The 17,850-nt window shown below is 41.9% G+C and overlaps 1 protein-coding gene across 1 annotated transcript in view; it reads right to left on the bottom strand.

Moving 5' to 3' along the window:
- Window positions 1-17,850, bottom strand: part of LOC117544330 (FERM, ARHGEF and pleckstrin domain-containing protein 1-like) — a 56,916-nt gene that overhangs the window by 5,381 nt on the left and 33,685 nt on the right. The window contains 21 exon segments of the mRNA XM_034213269.1: window positions 273-362; window positions 718-786; window positions 891-1,007; window positions 1,010-1,023; window positions 1,122-1,359; window positions 1,444-1,525; window positions 2,400-2,533; window positions 4,027-4,116; window positions 5,501-5,688; window positions 10,671-10,893; window positions 11,245-11,326; window positions 11,415-11,483; window positions 11,609-11,643; window positions 11,645-11,773; window positions 11,863-11,958; window positions 12,448-12,595; window positions 14,577-14,691; window positions 15,244-15,341; window positions 16,432-16,510; window positions 16,874-16,916; window positions 17,025-17,129. Of these exon segments, the coding sequence (XP_034069160.1) occupies window positions 273-362; window positions 718-786; window positions 891-1,007; window positions 1,010-1,023; window positions 1,122-1,359; window positions 1,444-1,525; window positions 2,400-2,533; window positions 4,027-4,116; window positions 5,501-5,688; window positions 10,671-10,893; window positions 11,245-11,326; window positions 11,415-11,483; window positions 11,609-11,643; window positions 11,645-11,773; window positions 11,863-11,958; window positions 12,448-12,595; window positions 14,577-14,691; window positions 15,244-15,341; window positions 16,432-16,510; window positions 16,874-16,916; window positions 17,025-17,129 (2,244 nt within the window).

Genomic DNA, 17,850 nt, shown 5'->3' with positions numbered 1-17,850 from the left:
ATTAGATAGCGGCGGAATCTGGGACAGCAAGGACCAAAATAGACTGAAAGGGAGAAACGGAGGGAGGGATGATGAAAGGGAAGAGAGACAGAAGGACAAGTGAAGTTCTCCTGAAAGTGTGTGTCTGATTGCGTCTGTGTGTGTGTGTGTGCAGGGTTGTGGGAAGACATTGGAAAGAGCTCAGCTGTTTGAGGTGGCTTATTTGCAGTAATGACAAACTGGTGACAGCTGTTTGAAGCACTTTGTGTTCAATTGAGAGAAACAGCACTTACTGTCATGCCATTGAGCAGCATCTGCCCGTGCACTTTGAACTGATTCGTTGCAGTCATCCCTCGACTCGTGTACAAAATGACGTCGTTGAACTAAAACGAGAGAGGCGGGGAGAGAGAAAGTGAAAAATGTACATTAACAACCTTTCAAACCAAGTGCCATTAAGCCTGTTTTTGTATGAATTATTAAACTGAATGTATGATCTAATTAATAATCCCAGAGAAGTACAAATAACGTGTTCTACACCATACACAAATACTGTAAAACAACTGTCAAACTAACATGCGGTACATTTCCCATAATTAAATGTTGTAGTACATCTGCTATCACCACCTGAGTGTTGTATAGCTGAAAAGGAACAACGCCTAATTACTTTTCCACCGAGATCATTCCACTAAATAATTCAATAAACAATATGACATGAACTAAAAAGAGAGTGGGTGTTACCAGGAAAAACATCCGTTGCTGTAGGCCTTTTCCAGACAGTTTGTTGAGGCAGCCTAACCTGATGAACTCCTGGGAAAGTCAAAACAAAAAGCATGCATCATTTATCAGACTTACTTTATCTTCAAGAATCAAAAAACATTTGCCCCTGCCTTCTCTTTAAGCTTTGAACCTACCCGACTAGGAACAACAAGATCGTTGACGCCAATCAAATCCTTTTTCAGCTCCAGAAGTTTCTGGAAGTTCTCCATCTTGTTCAGGCTTCCCTGGAGCTGCTCCACCCACCTCGGAACACATCCGCCAGAGCAGCTACAGGACACATCAGAGGTAAGAGAGTATTGGAGATATATGCTACAGCTCCAGAACACCTACATATGCCTCTATGTTCACCAGCCTGAGCGTAGTACCTCTGCAGTCCCTGAAATCCACATGAGTTGCCGGGTAGTGTTTGCACAAGCGCTCCAGGATCTGCTTGTAGTGACTGAGGCGGTGCAGAGGCCTCAGGATGAAGACATTGAGGGGGACGTAGCACAACTTCTGCAGCTCAAAGTCCCTGCAGAGACCCTCCAACCTGTGGGACCCCCTGGTTGCCTTCTCCAGCTCCAACAACACTTCAGACTGCTTATGCAGGTTTGCAGTCAGGGGCTATGGACAACATCAAAACAAGGCACATATAAATACAATATCATGCATAACTGTAATTGCAGATATGCAGGAGTTAGGCCTCACCTTTAAGCCTTGAAGGTTCTTATACATGACATCTCCAATGCGCTGGTAGTCTCCCTTTATGTGAGCATTGGAGCGTCCTTCCCTAAAACAGATAAACATCAGCAAGTTGTTTTATCTCTTAGACATTGTGCAGCCATTTGTAGACACTGAATTAATTAACTAAGCAGCGCAAAAGCACTTTAAGCGTATTGATTATTTAGACAAGCTTCACTTTAGGCAAGTGAAATTCCAATGGAGTTCACACGGGCTCTTTAACTTTGATACAATTATCCACCAGCAGGTGTCTCCCTCGAGCAGAGTGAAGGGCTGCCATTACTGGATCCATTCAGAATATGTTTTGTTTGATCCAGCCTTTAGCAGTTACTTTAAGGAAACATATCCAGTTCTATAGAACACCTCCATCCTATTCTATTATAGGAAGCTTTCTCTCATCTCTCGTATAATATTTGAGTATGCAAAGCTAAAAAGGAGACACATGCAGCGCTAGATCATTTGCATACACATTTAAATGCGGTTCTTATCAGCAGTTCGCCTTTAAGATCACTCTCTGCTTTAATTTAGAGTTCTCAGGATGACTAGCGAGGCTTTGAAATAAAAATAATTTATGTCTGCAGTTAATGACCGTACATTCTGACACGCTAAGAGGCTTCACGCATCACTGCCTGCATGGCTGTATGCATGTGTGTGCGTGTGTTTATGTGTGTGTTAAATAAAGCACAACATCATTAAAGGGGATCAGACAGCAGAAACCCACAGGCAGGAAAAGGCCGGCCCTGGTGCAGTAAGACTGTTGCCATGGAGATGATAGCTCCTCGGGTCATTGAAAGGGTCTGGGTCGCTCTCTTAGACTAAATGCCAATAAATCTCATTAATAAAATGATGATAAATTGGGCTAGAACCAAACCACCCCATCTCTGGATATGTTTTCAACACACAGGGAGTGAAATGAGTCTCACCACAGCGCCAGCCTCTGCTCCACCTCCCTGAGAAAACCTGTGTGGAACTTGTGCAGCGGCTCGAAGGTGGAGAGGACGGTGTTCTTCAGAGACTCCGGAGTCGCTTCATCTTGTCCTACAGCGCTCTGGAAAGACTAAGATTACAGAAACATGCATCAGAGCACAAGTAGGGAAACATGGCCTAAAGCTAGATACATTAGGGTTCTTCCAGACATGTTTTAAGGTAAATACAAATACTCTGCTGTGAATAAAAATATGATATCTGATGTGTTTTCCACAAAAAAGTTCAACCACAGAGGTAATAATTATAAAAAATGATATCGCCTACTAGATTGTATATTCAAATATTTTTCATTTCAAAGATAACAATTCTCCTACTTCTATAAAAAGTAAACTGTCAGTTGACACATCACACTTGTCATCACACAATATTATACATGTGAAGTAACAATATTGAGTGGCGTGTGATCAGTTCATAACAGACCATGTAACAAAGCCAAAGTTATTCCTAATTTGTAAAAGGTGAAACATTAAGTGTTAAATTGCAGTGCATGGGTATCTTTTGATGACATCAGGTAAGTTCTGACTTTCTGATCACAAGCTTGTAAAGATAATATTTCTCCCGAGTAGGACACCTCAAGACAATGTGTTAAAGCAGATATTTCCAGGATATAACCTAAATACCTTTATCTGTTTCTGCTGTTGCACTTCAGTCTCATGATGTCGATTAAATCATTTAATTGCCTGACTGATGTGAGAATCCATATCCAATCACTCCTAACACCATTATTCAATGAAGTCAGATCTAAGTCAAATGTTGCATGTTGTGTGTTTGGCCACAGCGGGCATGAAAATAGCTTTATTTAGCTGACGTGATGGGAAATGGACGTTGGTTTCAGGAAATCTGAGTGTTCCTAAAAGGGTTGGAGAAGAAGTGCCAGCTGCTGTTGGGATGACTTCATCCCAACAGCAGCACCAACCGGTGAATGAGAAGAGAGACTGCACACACCACAGCTGTTAAAATAACCAGGACACAAGCCAACCCAAATATTTATGAGATGTGTGAAAGGATTCTTTCAAGAAGCTGCCACTTTTAGGAAAGCCAGATATAAGGGGTGCTGCATTTCCTCAACATGTGTGTGCCGAATCAGCAGCGCTTCACTACGGCCTTGTGAGAACTCCTTGCTCGCTGTTAAATGAGCAGCAGCGCACGTTTAATATCCTGTTTTCTGCTGCATTTCCTGTGAGATACAATAAACTGAAATGGTGTCCATATGCTCGTACCCAGCCGGTGAAATATAAAGGAACAGACTGAAATGACGAGTCACATGCAGAGGAAACATGCGGCTAAATCCATCTTTCTCCCTTAAACTCAAACACAGATTAGTATTCACAGCCTTGAGTTAGACCGATAAACGCATTTCAGAGCGCGGGTGTGGGGACTGAATAAAAAATGTAATTGGATCTGCCAAAATATCCCTATGTCACTGCCTGACTCTGTGTTTTGCCGGGCCTTATGCAATGAAGCAGCTGAGCGGAATAATCAATGTTTTCTCCCCAGAGGACAGCGCAGGAGAAAACTAACAGTGGAGCAGCATGCTGGTGAGCAGACTTTTTGTTTTCTTACCACAGTCACCACCTCCAGGTCCTTCACATACGTCCTTTCTGTGGTCAGAAGCTCCTTGGCGATGAAGTAGGCTCGATCTGTTGGGAACCTCTGCAAAAAAAAACAGAAGAGAGAGGAGATTGTGAGCAACTAAGCCAGGGATGTCCAAACATTGTTCACCGAGAGCCATATACAGAAAAATATATGAAGGTCTGGGCCACTCACTAGAGGTATATTGCCTCATATGCTAAGTTATAAGTTAGCAAAATCAATCAAATGTAGGTAAATTAATCTTGATACTTGAAAATGCTGTAAGAAACACAGCAGCCTTCATCACAGCTTTCCATAGGGTTTCATTTATTAGTGCTCATGCCCGCGGCTGTTTCAAAATGGGCCGCGGGCTGCATTTGGCCCCCGGGCCGTGGTTTGGACACCCAGGAACTAAGCTTTTCAAGTTAGGTGTATTGCCCAGTGGCGGTTCTACGGGGTTCTACGCAGCTTTCTTCTTTGTGGGGGTCTGCCCCCAAAAATACTTTCAAGTCCTGAGAAAGTCAAATAAGACGGTGTGTAAAACTTCACTGCCCAGCCAAAAAAAGTAACCGCTTTGATTTAACTAGGCCGGTAGGTAAGGACTTTCCACTGGATAATAACTGCAGCAATGATTATGTTTTAGCTGAATACACGTTTTTTTAACCCTAACTGATGCAGTTAGTCACTTCTTTAATGTTTGTTCTTTCTGATGTAAAGTCAAGGTTGTAACTGTTCTTTTGATTCTTTTGATATATGATAGTAATTTGTCTTTCAAATTTGAAGGAGGATGAACAAGCATCTTGAGGAACATTCATCATTAACTCCTCCAAACAATATAGTTTATTTAATAATAACACTGAATATGTGAATCATAACTGATTGACAGCTGATAGGAATAATATGATTGTTAATAGTATCATATTCATTCAGACAAACATCGACGAGACAGTTAATTAATGTACTTATTGCAGCAGTCTGCATATATGTGGTACCCCTGCTGGTCTAAGAGTGAGACAAACTCATTCAGTTATTGTTCAGTTAAAATGCATTAAATGATGTCTGCCACCTTATATATTTCTATTTAAGGCTTTACTGATGTGCCACAATAATGTCACCTAATGTTATTGAGTTAAAATATAAATATTGTGGCTTCCAAGTTAACATTGATTGCTATGACTGGGATTAAATCAGCATATACTTCTGCCAGGGGATGCCACCTCTCAAATTCTCCTGCCACCCTCTTGCCACCCCATGAATATTTTTCTAGATCCGCCCCTGGTATTGCCTAAACTATTTCTGTAAGTAGACTTGGAGAAGATACTCTGCTTTATTCCCCGTGGAGTTATTTAGGACAGGTAATCTAGGTCTATGCTATTTTGAGTTAAAGTGGCTAAGTGACATAATAACGAAATGGGGTGTTTTTTTATGCTTTTATCAACAGGAGCTGAACCATTTTATCACAAACCTTCCTCCGCACCTCGTCTTCATCGTCAGTGCGGATGCTGCCGGCGTCGTTGAGCAGTGGGCTGGTGAGGGGGGAAGGTAGTCCGCCGTTGGGACTGTGACTGCCCAGATCCAGAGACTTCTGACCGTTGACCATGCCATGGGAGTGACCAGAGGACGCAGACAGGTGGGGGCTGTTACACACCACTCCTGCACGAGGGCAAATAAAGAAAAAGTTAGTTATTCTGATAGAGATGGAAACACAACAGGAGATCAGATCATCATTCTTATCATTTGCATTCAGTCTCAGATGAGTGGAGTTTGGGACACTGTGAGAATTCGTATGAAGTCAAGGCCACAGTAAGTTACAGAAAAGCAGCTACTGTTGTGAAAGGCGAATCATCCTTTAATTGTTTAAGAACAAGCTCCTTCCTTTCTCTAGTTCCAGCTTTTGCAATAAGAGGATCTATAGCTTTCCTTTTATATATTATTTAATATCTGTGGATTGCTGATCAGACCAAAAATGTAAGACGTTACCTTGGACATTTTTCATTATTTTTGGACATTGTGAAGACTGAAACTGTGATGAAAAGAATCAGCAGATGGATAATGAAAATAGTTGGTTGCAGCTCGAAAGTAAAGTAAATTAAAAAGACACTGGTAAAATGTTGATAATAATGAAGCTTTCCAACATTGAACTCAGGGCGGACTGGCCATCCACTCCCCGTTGACAATTTACTAGCGGTATTTACTTGCGGCACCGAGGTGGGCCGGTCGGATAAGTCACTAGCACCCCCCCCCCCCGTTGACAATTTACTAGTGGTAATTACTTGCGGTACCGAAGTGGGCCGGTCGAGAGTCCCGGGCTGATTTGTAGTCCCAGTCTGCTCCTGATTGAACTCATACTCTAGCAAGGCAAACGTCACCCGTTGGTAGACTTAGCAGGCTGGTACCAAACTATCTTCAGTATTTACACACACAGTGACCCTGGATCAGTCTTCTTATGCCACACACGAAAACTGCCTTCAGAAAGTGAAATATCCGCCATGACTCACTCTACAGTCCAGACAGCTCTGGCAGTCTCCGTCCAACGCCAATCAATACGTGAGCCGAGACACATACCGCAGGATGATTAAAAGGAATAGCTTACTTAGTGTCATCTTATTGGACAACTTCACTGAGATTACTTACTATGTTCCAGATGCAACTTGCTCACCTCTCTCTGCTGTCCTCTGGTGTGTCGACACAAACACAAACCGTGAATACTCGCACACAAACCAGCTAAAAGCACCAGCACAACTCTGGGAAGGATTTACTATAAACTCTAAGGAGGGAAACTACTAATGCACATTTACACAATTGCTAGAAATGGGACCAACCAACACTAAAAAACAACAGGGAGGATAAGCTTCAAATACTAGCACCAGACAACAACTAACTGGGGTCTCAAAAAGAAGATTCAGAAAATCCTCACTTCATAAAGGTCATCTTTATTGACTCTAAAAGAACATATATATACACGGTTAAATTATTATTAATATTGAGAAAAAGCAGCATAAGAGAGACAGTTAGTGTGTGAGAGACAGAAGGGAAGGTTTAGTAAAAGAAGTGTGAATTCCCGCAGTCTCCTTCACCTTACCTCACATTACAAATAAAAGAGACCTTGATTAATTTTTAAATAAAACAGCATTTTGAGACTTTTACGATTGTTATTGCGGTGCTGAAAAGTCAGTTGGTAATGGGGGAAAATATGCATTATTCAGTCCATGAATACAAATCGGTTTTACATCCATCTACTTGTAATAGTGAAACAGTGAGCCGTCAAAGTACTTGATATTAATGAGCTGTTTTTAAATTCAGTCTCTGTTCATTGTGCATGATTTCCTAGTCATGAACTCTGCTTTAACCTCACATTCTCCAGTCTCTTTTACTAAATTAGGAAGTAAGGGTGAAGGGACTGACAGCGTTACCTTTAAGAACATACATGCAGAGAGCAGACATGGAACAACACGATGTGCACCACGCCTCAGTCCTGATTTAGCGCAGCATGCATTGGAAAAACACCCTGAAGGACACCAGTGGTTGAAAAATAAACCCACAGACCTGGGACCTTGAACCAAACTAACACATTTGATGGTCAGGACCAAGTTCACACACTGGTATTTTCAAAGTGCTCCAAGTTACTGGGTCTTTGTGTGGCAGAGCGTAATTCCCTATGATATATGGTAGAGGTTTGTTTACCAGAGAGGGTTTCCTACTGCAGTGATCCAGTTACTCACACAAATGGAGATATTTTCTTAGCTTTCGTAAAGCTGTGCTGATCTACTTCATGCAGCTTTGAAACTTTTGCTATTGCCTATAGTAATATTATCAGTAGAAGCATGCATAGTCCAAGTTGTTTGCAGGTGCTGCGTAATTAAATGCTGCTTTGTCATATTGGATTTGTCATATCTTTGACTTACTTCCAAAAGAGCATTTTGTTGTTGCATTTAATTAATAGATGAAAGTGGAGAGGCAGACAGAAAATAGTGATGTGGTCAATTGGGAAATAGCCACTTAAATGGTATCTGTATTTAAAAAGGAAAATAGAGAATAGATATTGACCAATAGAAATAAAACCATAAGATGCTATGCTGCTTGACATCAATGCTAAAAATGGCTTGGGAGCACAAAGACAGTGATGGATGAGCCGAGAGACTCAGTGCTTTAATGCTGTTACCCTTATACTGCCTTTCACACATGTGTACACACATACAGAGCACGATAAGCCTTCCTCTATTTCCCTGCATATTTCCAAGCTCCTGTCATGCTCAATCTGTAGTTATATCTGCTCTGGAAGAATGATCCGTGAGCTGGATCATTGCAGAGCAGGCAACCCAGATACTGGTAATCTCACCTCTTTCCACAACACAGACAGAAGTGAGTGACAAAACAAGTTGACATGCAGCTGAAAAAAAGAAAATAAACTTAACAGAAATGAAATGACAGTTTCATGCTGACAGACAAGTGCTTACATTGGACAAAGACAGAAAATAAATGTGGAAACACTTCGTCAGAAACACAAATAGGGCAGAAGTGCAAATTAAATATGGAAAAGTGATGAAAAAAATGAAAGTGCTGTGCGGTTTTGTAATGAAGATTGAGAACTTTGCACTCTTTGGAAACGAGTAAATTGTTAGTGGACACCATAGCTGTTGGAGGGCTCAGCTTGATATCAAATTACACCCAGAGATATTCAAGTGTGAGTCAAAAGCAGGGGGGATGTCAATAGTGAGTAAGAGCCGTAAGCTGTTAACTCAGCAACACCTCAGCCTGACCAAGCCATCTTATGAGACAATATTCACAACACTATTGTAAGCTTATATGTACGCCTTTTGGTGAATTCCTTACAGATTCCTGCCTCCTCGGTGAATAAAACATGATGTTTCTGTTTGTCAATGGCATTAGATACAAATGAGGAGTACAAATTGGTGTTTGCGCAGCATACTGTATAAATTAGTATCCACTCGAACAGCAAATAATTCAGACTACTCTCACAACAATCACAAGCCAGATGCAGCATCAAGAGTGTCAATAAATCAAACAAGACAGCAGGATTATTCTCTACAAAGTCAACAATTAGCGCCACAATTATACATCCACAGGCTTTTAGGACTCCACAGTAGACATGTAATGAGTACAAAGTGTGTAATGCACAAAACTGTACAAGATTTTACTATCTCTAACATAAATATCTACGGACAATAAAGAAATGATATGTATTTCCCTATGGAAAGTTGTAAGGCATTGAAGATATAGAAATTAAATGACTCACTGCGGTTGACTCCTTTTTAACATCCAAGCGAGTGCAAAGTATGTGAGTAAAGTGCAACAGCAATAATGAATAGTCTTCTGATCACTCAAGTTTAAACCGGACATGAGCCGAGTCACTAATTCTCTGTACTTTTTGATTAGTAGCTATTTGGTGTTCTAACATGGCACATGTTATCCCTGAAGCAACGTGCTGATAAGATCAAAGAACTGTGAGGCTGACAGATATCCGCCTCTATGTAACAAACAAGAAAACCCCTATCCTGATTCCTCACTCCATCATCTCTCGCAAAAGGGAAGCTCCACTTTATAAAAGAGAGACTGATGCTTTGCTCGAAAAGTGCTTCTAGTATCTGTGCGTTAAAAGACTACTGTGAACATCTGTCCCCCATTGAACCCAGGTTTCCTTACTCTATAGATCCAAACTAAACCCTCCTGTAGAGATCTCTCTGTGCACTAACAGCTAAAAAACTGTCCGCCATCCTCATCACTGAGCGCATGGTATTCGTCCTCATCTGCCTCGTCATCCAGCTGGAGGCTGCCAAAGGAATACTTGTTCCTGGGCAGAGGGGACGTGGAGTTAGCCCCCACTGGGTTACCGACCAGCAGGGGGCGCTGCAGCAGCCCCCTGATGGTCTCCACCTCAGACTCACTGGACTCTGACCCGCTGGTGGAGGAGCAGTCGTTCATTTGGACCGCTCCCACATGTGTCCCAGCATGCCTTAGGGGTTTCCTCCCCGGACTGGCTCTGGACCTGCTAGCTACCGTGAGGCCATTGGCCACCATGCGTCGCTCAAGAGCAGCCATACGTTCGGCCCGAGAAAGAGAGGGAATTAATTCATTCCCCTGGGAGGACGTTCCCGGGTTTGTCTCAGACTGCTGGCGTACTTTGTGGCGCTTTTTTTGTAAGCGAGGATAGTGGCCTGAAGCGGAGGAATGTATACCCTCTTCGAAGTGAGGTGGAGTTGCGCTGTAGCCATTCTGCTCGGAGTAATCGAGGGGGTGATGATTGTCCATGGCGGGACTCCTTGAACCCAAACTGGGGGATGTGAGAGGGCTGCTGCTGTGCCTCTCGGTATTATGGCCACTAAGATCAGCCATATGGAGAGGACTTTGGTCAAACTTTTGGTATGTGGAAGTTGCATGCATGTTGAGGGATTGCTTAGAAGAGGAAGGGGCCTCCCCGTACTGCAACCCACCAGAAAAGTGCTCCTGTTGGACCTGCAGAGGCCCGTTCATGCTCCCAGAGCCGGGCCCATGCATGACCCATGGGGCGGCTCCCTATGGCTGTGATTCAACCTTACAGTCTGGGTTATATTCACTATCTAAAGCAGCGCAGTCAAAGAAGGGGAGGGGGCTTTTAGCACCCCGAGTTGCTGGACCTGTATTCGGATGATCTTGGTGGGCCTGTTCGTGACGAGCCTCTTCTTCTTTTCCTCCCTCGGTCCTGGACACGGACCCTGCTCGGTCCTCGTGGCCGTTTGTCTGGAGCGACGGGCTGGCCCTCGTGGTCCTCAGAGCACAGGGGTCTTCTGCACTCACCAACGCCGACTCCTTCCAGTGACTTCGAGAAGGAGAGTCTACTCTGTCCCTGGGAGCACCACTCTGACAGAGGGAGAAACAGGAACAACATTAAATCATTTAAAGGTTTTATTTTATTCATGACTATGTTTGATTTCATTATTTATAGTAACTTAAAGCTGGTGTTTTGTGGTTGACCACCTGTGGGGCCATGTTGGTGCGGTTTAAATGAGCAAGTTAGATTTCTGTGCTTCAAGTTCTATTTCAGATGACCAAAATACTACATACAGGATTGCACAGTTTAATATTGATTGTTAGTAAAAAAAAAAAAAGAAGGTGACAGGGTATCATTGAGGCAGGCCTTGGTTGTGTAAATGTAGGGCAAATATGCTGATAAATTTGTGGTACAGATGCACTGAAAACGGAGACACTCACTTCTGTTAGCCCTTCATGGTGGCGTGGCCGAAGGCAGCGGCGACAGGCCGGATGTTTGGTTGTTGGACCCCGACTGTGTTTTCTGGCAGACAGGATGTTGGAGGTCAGTGTTAAACACTCACATCATCATCGCCTACACCAAATGTGTCAAAAATGTCTGCAAGCCTTACCTTTCAAAACGGGATTTCTTAAACTCAGACTCCCTCACATAATCAATCACCTGCTTCTGAGTGCGGCCGCTGCAGAGACAGGTACAGGAGGGAAGATAATGAGCTCTCTGTAGTAGACTGTTAAGTGATGGGGAGACACTGCTGTGTGTCTGCAGCTCTGATAGTCAAAGAGCAGCTTTGGAATAAAATCTCACCTGAATCTGAAGGAAGAGCCCCGGGTGAAAAGCACAAGGCTTGGGTTTGGGCTTTGGTTCTTCAAAGAGGCGGAAGAAGGCGTAGGTATTCGACACAGATCTCCAGAAGACTTTACAGCAGTCCCTGCTGCCCATCATAAACTCCAGAGTGTCCTGATATGAACTCTGGGGAAGGCATACACAGATAACTTAAAATCACCAAACACTGATGGGTTTTTATATTTTCCACAATGAGATTCAGAGACATCACTTACATTTAGATCCGGCCTCAACTTGATGAGGAAACGCTTCCTCTTGAAGCTCAGTTTACGCACTTTAGACCAGTTGAAGGCGTTAATCTTGGTGTGTCCCTGCAGGGATGAAAAATAACTTTTATAACTCAACATTTAAAAATGATAATGTACCAATACACTTTCACAACCAACCTTATCTTTATAGGTAAGCACAAATAACTTGTGTAAAGCTGCAACAAGCAGTTATATTGCATTTTTGATGGTTAACATTTTTTAAATCTCAGTTTCTCAGATTTCATGATGATGTATTTAATGTCTTGTTCTATCAATCCAGATCCCAAATGTAGTCGGTTTGATATTATGCAAAACAGATATAAGCAGGACATTTTCCATATTTGAAAGGCTAGAAAAAAAAATTAGGCAATTTTGGAATAAGAACTTAAAAGATCGATTATCAAAATAGTCGTCATCGATCGATTAATTCATTATTTGACAAATCATTACAGCTCTATCCCCAGGTTTTTTAACATCTGTACCATAGAGACAACTTATCACGCTAACCTTCATTAAACACCCCACGAGTTGATCTACAAACATGTGACTGACCTGAAGGACCAGGACACCGGTGTGCGCCACCGACAGGCTTAGCCTCGTGCCCTCTCGGTCCTTGGCAGGATGGAGACGAATCCCGTACATCTCCAACCTGCGCGCCACTTCCAGTAACTGGTAGTCTGATACTGCTGGTGTTTGACCTCTGGAAACACAAAACACAACAGAAACCAGTTCAAATAATGTTGTCTGAAAAGGGTTGGAAACACAATTCAGCCTGACTGCTACATTGGGTGTGATGTTTCTCCATTCAAATGAACAAGGGCACGGTAGTTTATTTAAACTTATTCTAAATACATCATCCTGCTGCTGTTAATACCCTACACCACATTTATTTATATGCAGCTGAAAATAGTCCTCAACAAATGCACTGCAGCTGTGTCATAAACCATATATTTTTACTGGGCTTTTAAAGATTTACATGTAAGAATAATTGGTGGTTGAGAGCCACAGAAAGGGCAGGGAAGTCAGGAAGTATTGAATGTTAGACAAGCTCAATATTGACTTTAGTTGTTTCATGAGAATTGTTGACATTAAGAAAAATATACTGAATAAAAGTGACCTTATCTGTAAATCCATATATTGGTATTGTACAAAAGTCAGTGGGTGACTAGAGATACAGCAACATTAAAAGAGCTTTTAATATGTCTTACGGAGTACAAACTGTAGCATTCATTATCCTTTCCTCAATTTTTTTGGGACAAATAAATGAAATCCTGGCTTATCTTCCTACTGTGTTTCTCACTAATTAAGGTGAAAATAGCAAGTCTGGGTGGAATCGAGGTTTCTAATGTTTATCAGAGTTTTTGGAGTAATGATGAAAGGTTGATTTCTAAATCAACCATCCACTTATCGGTGGATAAGCCTTCCTGTTTCCTGTGTGTTACTTAATGAGAGATTTAACTCAGCCTGGCACACAGTGAGAAGAACCGCAGTTACAGTTATCAACTAAGAAGAGCCCTGGTTGGAAAAAGGGCAAGTCAGAGAGAACAGTCAAATCTAATGGAGCTCCTTTCATGTAGCAGCCACCCACTGTGTGTTCACCTCTGGCATGCCCCCATGTAACGTAGAGGTGAGACAAGGTTTGGCAAAGCTTGGATCCAAATATATGCCCTGATGAGGACATTTGAGGCAGGATGGTAGGAGGAAGTTTCCAGCAACATACTCCCAGCAGCATACCACTCTTAAACTTAAAGTGGACCTATTATGCTATATTGGAAAAATATATTGTAGGGCCATACCTATACAAAACATGTCTGTGAAGTTTTTTGCTTAAAATACCAAACAGATCACCCATTGTAGCCGTGCCTCATACTGCTCATACCCCTCTTTTGCAGCCCTTTTAGAGAAACGCGGATTTTGGGCCCTTAGCTTGAAAAAAAAAAAAGAGGAGGCGGAGCTAATGCCTGATCAGAATTCTACCGGAGATAAAGTTAAATTCTGCTGTGATAAAACGCCATCCTGTTCTAAACCACATCAAGAATTATTTCTGAAACAGTATGGAGCTCAAATGCTTTTTCTCTTACGGGTTTATCACAAGGTGAGTTCCTTTTTTATTTCCTGCTTTTTAAAACACATGTGCTCTACAGTACAGGTTAGCTCTGAGTGTTAGCGAGGCTTGCTAATATAAACAAACACGATATTACGTCCAAAACACGTCAGGCATTGTTTCTGATAGCAACTTTCTGTGGGTCCGCCGCCGATTTGATGTCATATCGGCAGCAAATCTGTATCCGCTCGTTGTACCCCCGTTTTTAAAAGATTTGGGTACGGAGGAAAAGAGAAAGGGTTTTATTTTCTGACGCTGCGTGAGTTCCCCGACACACCGGGGACAAATATTTATATATAAAATACATCAAAAAGTGCATTTTGCATGATAGGTCCCCTTTAAGGCTGACACTTAACTTGACACAAACTCCTGCATTAGACTAAAATAACTCATTCATTCTGTGTTTGACTTCCTGAGCGTGTCACCATAATAAAACTTGCCCGTGGGACATGCACAGGCTCTGCAACAATTGATCCTGTTCATGGGTGAAGAGAAATGATGGTCGTTCATTCAGCCATGGTTCAAGTGACATTTTGAGCAGGGCTTAAGAAAGTAAGAGTGGATCAAAGAAACTCACATATTTTTGGAATGAAACTCCATTATCTTGTCGATCAGGGGCATTTGATCTTGGATGTAGTTGTTGTTGAGGAGGTGGGATCGGCACTGGCTCTCCTCAAAGTCCCCAATCTCAGCTGAAAATTAAGAGAGCAGAAAGGAAACACATATTTTAATGAAGCAATATATGTTACTAAATAAAGCTAGGTGATTAATTTAAGAGAAATGCCTTCAGAATAGCCTAAATGGCACAGATTCTCCAAGTCTCGGAACTCTACTGGGATAAACACCAAAATAAATGTCCTTGTAAAGCATAATTGTGGTAAAAATACACTTTGGCTATACATTTACATATATAGGCACAAACAGAACCACGTCAACATGTATGTTGTCTTTGATCCCTTTTTGGAAACAGAGATATCAGGTTAGGAAAATGCTCGGTATTTATGTGCGAGTTTGTTCTGAAGCAGTCTTGCAAGATTATTTTCAAGCCTCCGACTCAAAGGTATCCATAGCAACACACAGATAATCAATTTGTAATGGTGCGCAATGTGCTATATGACAATGTTTGATGATAAGCTCTGTGTGGAAAAAAAGAAGAAGCATAATGTGTCATCAAAGACTGTTAGCTGATTAGTCGACTCTTTGGTCTCTGGAGCTAAATTAAGAAACAGCCATGGGGAACTCACACTGGATGATATGGGATACCATTAGAGCAGAGCTGGTGTCGTTGCTGGTCAGACGTCCACAGGAAATATCCTGCTTGATCTGGAGGGCAAACAGGTATCTGGACACAAACACAAACAGCCGTTTCAATAGAAAGATATGGTGAAGAAATGGTGATGGTTTCCAGCACGATCAAATGAAACTTAATTAGAAACACCAAGTACTGCTGAATTTAAACAGGAGATCTTAGGGAGTTGCTGTAACGAAATATCTGATTAAATAAAATGTACCCTCCTGGCTCTGTTAATTTCACACAAGACGTCTAAAGGAAGTTGGCAAAGGTGCGCAATTTGATTCAGTAATAATAATAAGTTAAGTGAGGTCATTAATCGAATTGACTGACTGCCTGGTGTTACGGTGCAGCTTCTCTTGGATGTAAGCCAGAGCAGGAACCAATTTCGTCCTAATAAAGGGTATAGTAATAACTTTGAACAATGATTATTAAAGGTGGGGTAGGTAATTTTTTAATGGATTTTTTGTCAAAGCACTTCAGATATTCATTGCTATCGGGATGTTAAGAGCATTCCATGGAATATAACAAAAAGTGTATCTCGAGCCGGTTTCTCAAACTTACCTACCCCACCTTTAAGTGATCATTTAAAAAATACAATTGAATGGAGTAGTGCATAACTATAAGTCAGAGTAGAGTAAACTAATTTCATCAATGGACCTAATGAAATGTTTATGGTGAATGCATAGTTCTGCTCCCTGACCTCATGATGATGGAAGCCTCCCTTTGGTAGGAAAAACTAAGTATATATCTAAAGTAAGCTTTTCAATAAAAGGTTAGGCATTAATAGTACATCCACAGGAGTGTCAGTACGCCTATTATATACACATGTTAAAACATGCTGGCTCCACGACAAGGAAAGAGGAACCAGAAAATCATTAGCTCCACGCTAATCTCCAGAGGGCTAAATCAGAACATGGCAGCCATGACACAAGCGCAAAGCTGAGGGGGGAATACATCTTCTGGGAAACTGGAGCACATTTTTCATTTGTGATTCATTTATGCTCCAACAATCACTTTCAGTCACAGCAGAAGTCTTTAACAGTGACAACATTTTAATAAATGCACATTTGTATTTCAACTGGAAGAAATACATGAGGCAGAGATAAAAGGAGTTTAGTTGTGTGGAAAAGGAGCTCACCTAGTTAGCTCCTCCAGAAGCTGGGCATGGTCCGGAGGAAAGAACTTCACAGCAAACCTCAGGGTCGTGTGCTTCGGCCCTGAGTGGGATAGATAAGATTAGTGATAATACAAAATACACTCAGTGGCTGGATACAACTAATGTAGTCATCATTCAAAAAATATTAAATATTAAAGTTTAATCCGAAACCTTTTTAAAACTACTCGAAACCAAAAACATTATGGCCTTCATAAATGTAGGTTTTTCATGGTTGTTTTGAGCTGTGTGGGTCTCCCATTTGACTTTGCGTGGTTACATAGAACACAAAATAGATTCCGCATAGACCATACTGTTAAGTTGTCGTTAACTGATTTGCCGGCTATTTTCTACAAATAACACAGTAAAACAACCAACAAGAAAGATGCCTTGATAAAAACTGTGTAAACCATTTAGAAACACTTACGTCTGAGCTGCTTCATAATGGGTTTGATATGGTCTAACCAAACCTGTGGGGGAAAGGAAAAAGATAATAAAAACATCACTAAGTAACTTGTTATAAGCAACACTTATTCTGAGATGTATAAAAATAGGCTGCATTTTTTATCCTCACTCACCATCATCTTTTGATGATTCTGAAACTCCAGACCAAAGTAGTCGCCCTCGACGAGGTTCATGTGGGAGCACACCAGGTCAAACAGCACCTTGCCAGAGGCTTTTTGCTGTGGACAGGAAGAACAACACATTCTGCTTAGAAAATGTCTTGTCTCAGCAATATCAAAACTAGTGAGTGACATTTTATATTCTTATCTAAATGAAGGACAGCCACACTACATGAAACCACAATAAGAGTTTGACACAGAAGAGCAGCGACAAAAAAACAAAACAAAAAAACTGCTCTTTAGTCCCGTCAAAGCCTGTGAAAGTCATTGTCAGTGAAAAAGATGGCAACTGTGTGTTTAAATTCCTCTGCTGTCCTCCCTCCCTTCTCCTATCCTGGCACACAACAGCACAGTAGGCCACAACAAGCTCCTGCAGCTGGAGGGAGTTGGAACCTGTCTTTGATCTGAGTTTTCAGTGTCATTGCTGTCACTGATGATGGACCAGAAGCCTTTGAGGCTGATACATTATCAGGATGGGATTAAGTCTCCCTGACCACCTCTGTCCTCACTCACCCCACACAGAGCACACATACTCACTTTGAAGACTGACTAAGCCACCCTCTTGCAAAGCGACAACATGAAAACCTCAAAATGCCAACACAACTTCGGAGCGAGAACTTTCCCATGGAAGGTCAAATTCATGTCAGGGATTTCCACTGAAACATGGCCGCCGTTACAGAAGCCCCAGGGAGAGACACAGAGCTGTGAGGAACACAACAAGAGCATTTCTGCATGGCTGCTTCCTCGTGACTGCCTGGTTGCACCAGTGTGGAGCGTATCA

The sequence above is a fragment of the Gymnodraco acuticeps genome, unplaced genomic scaffold (genome assembly GCF_902827175.1).
Source record: "Gymnodraco acuticeps unplaced genomic scaffold, fGymAcu1.1, whole genome shotgun sequence".
Classification (NCBI taxonomy): Eukaryota; Metazoa; Chordata; class Actinopteri; order Perciformes; family Bathydraconidae; genus Gymnodraco; species Gymnodraco acuticeps.
Note: the sequence above shows the minus strand (reverse complement) of the source record. Positions and strands in the feature narration are given on the sequence as shown.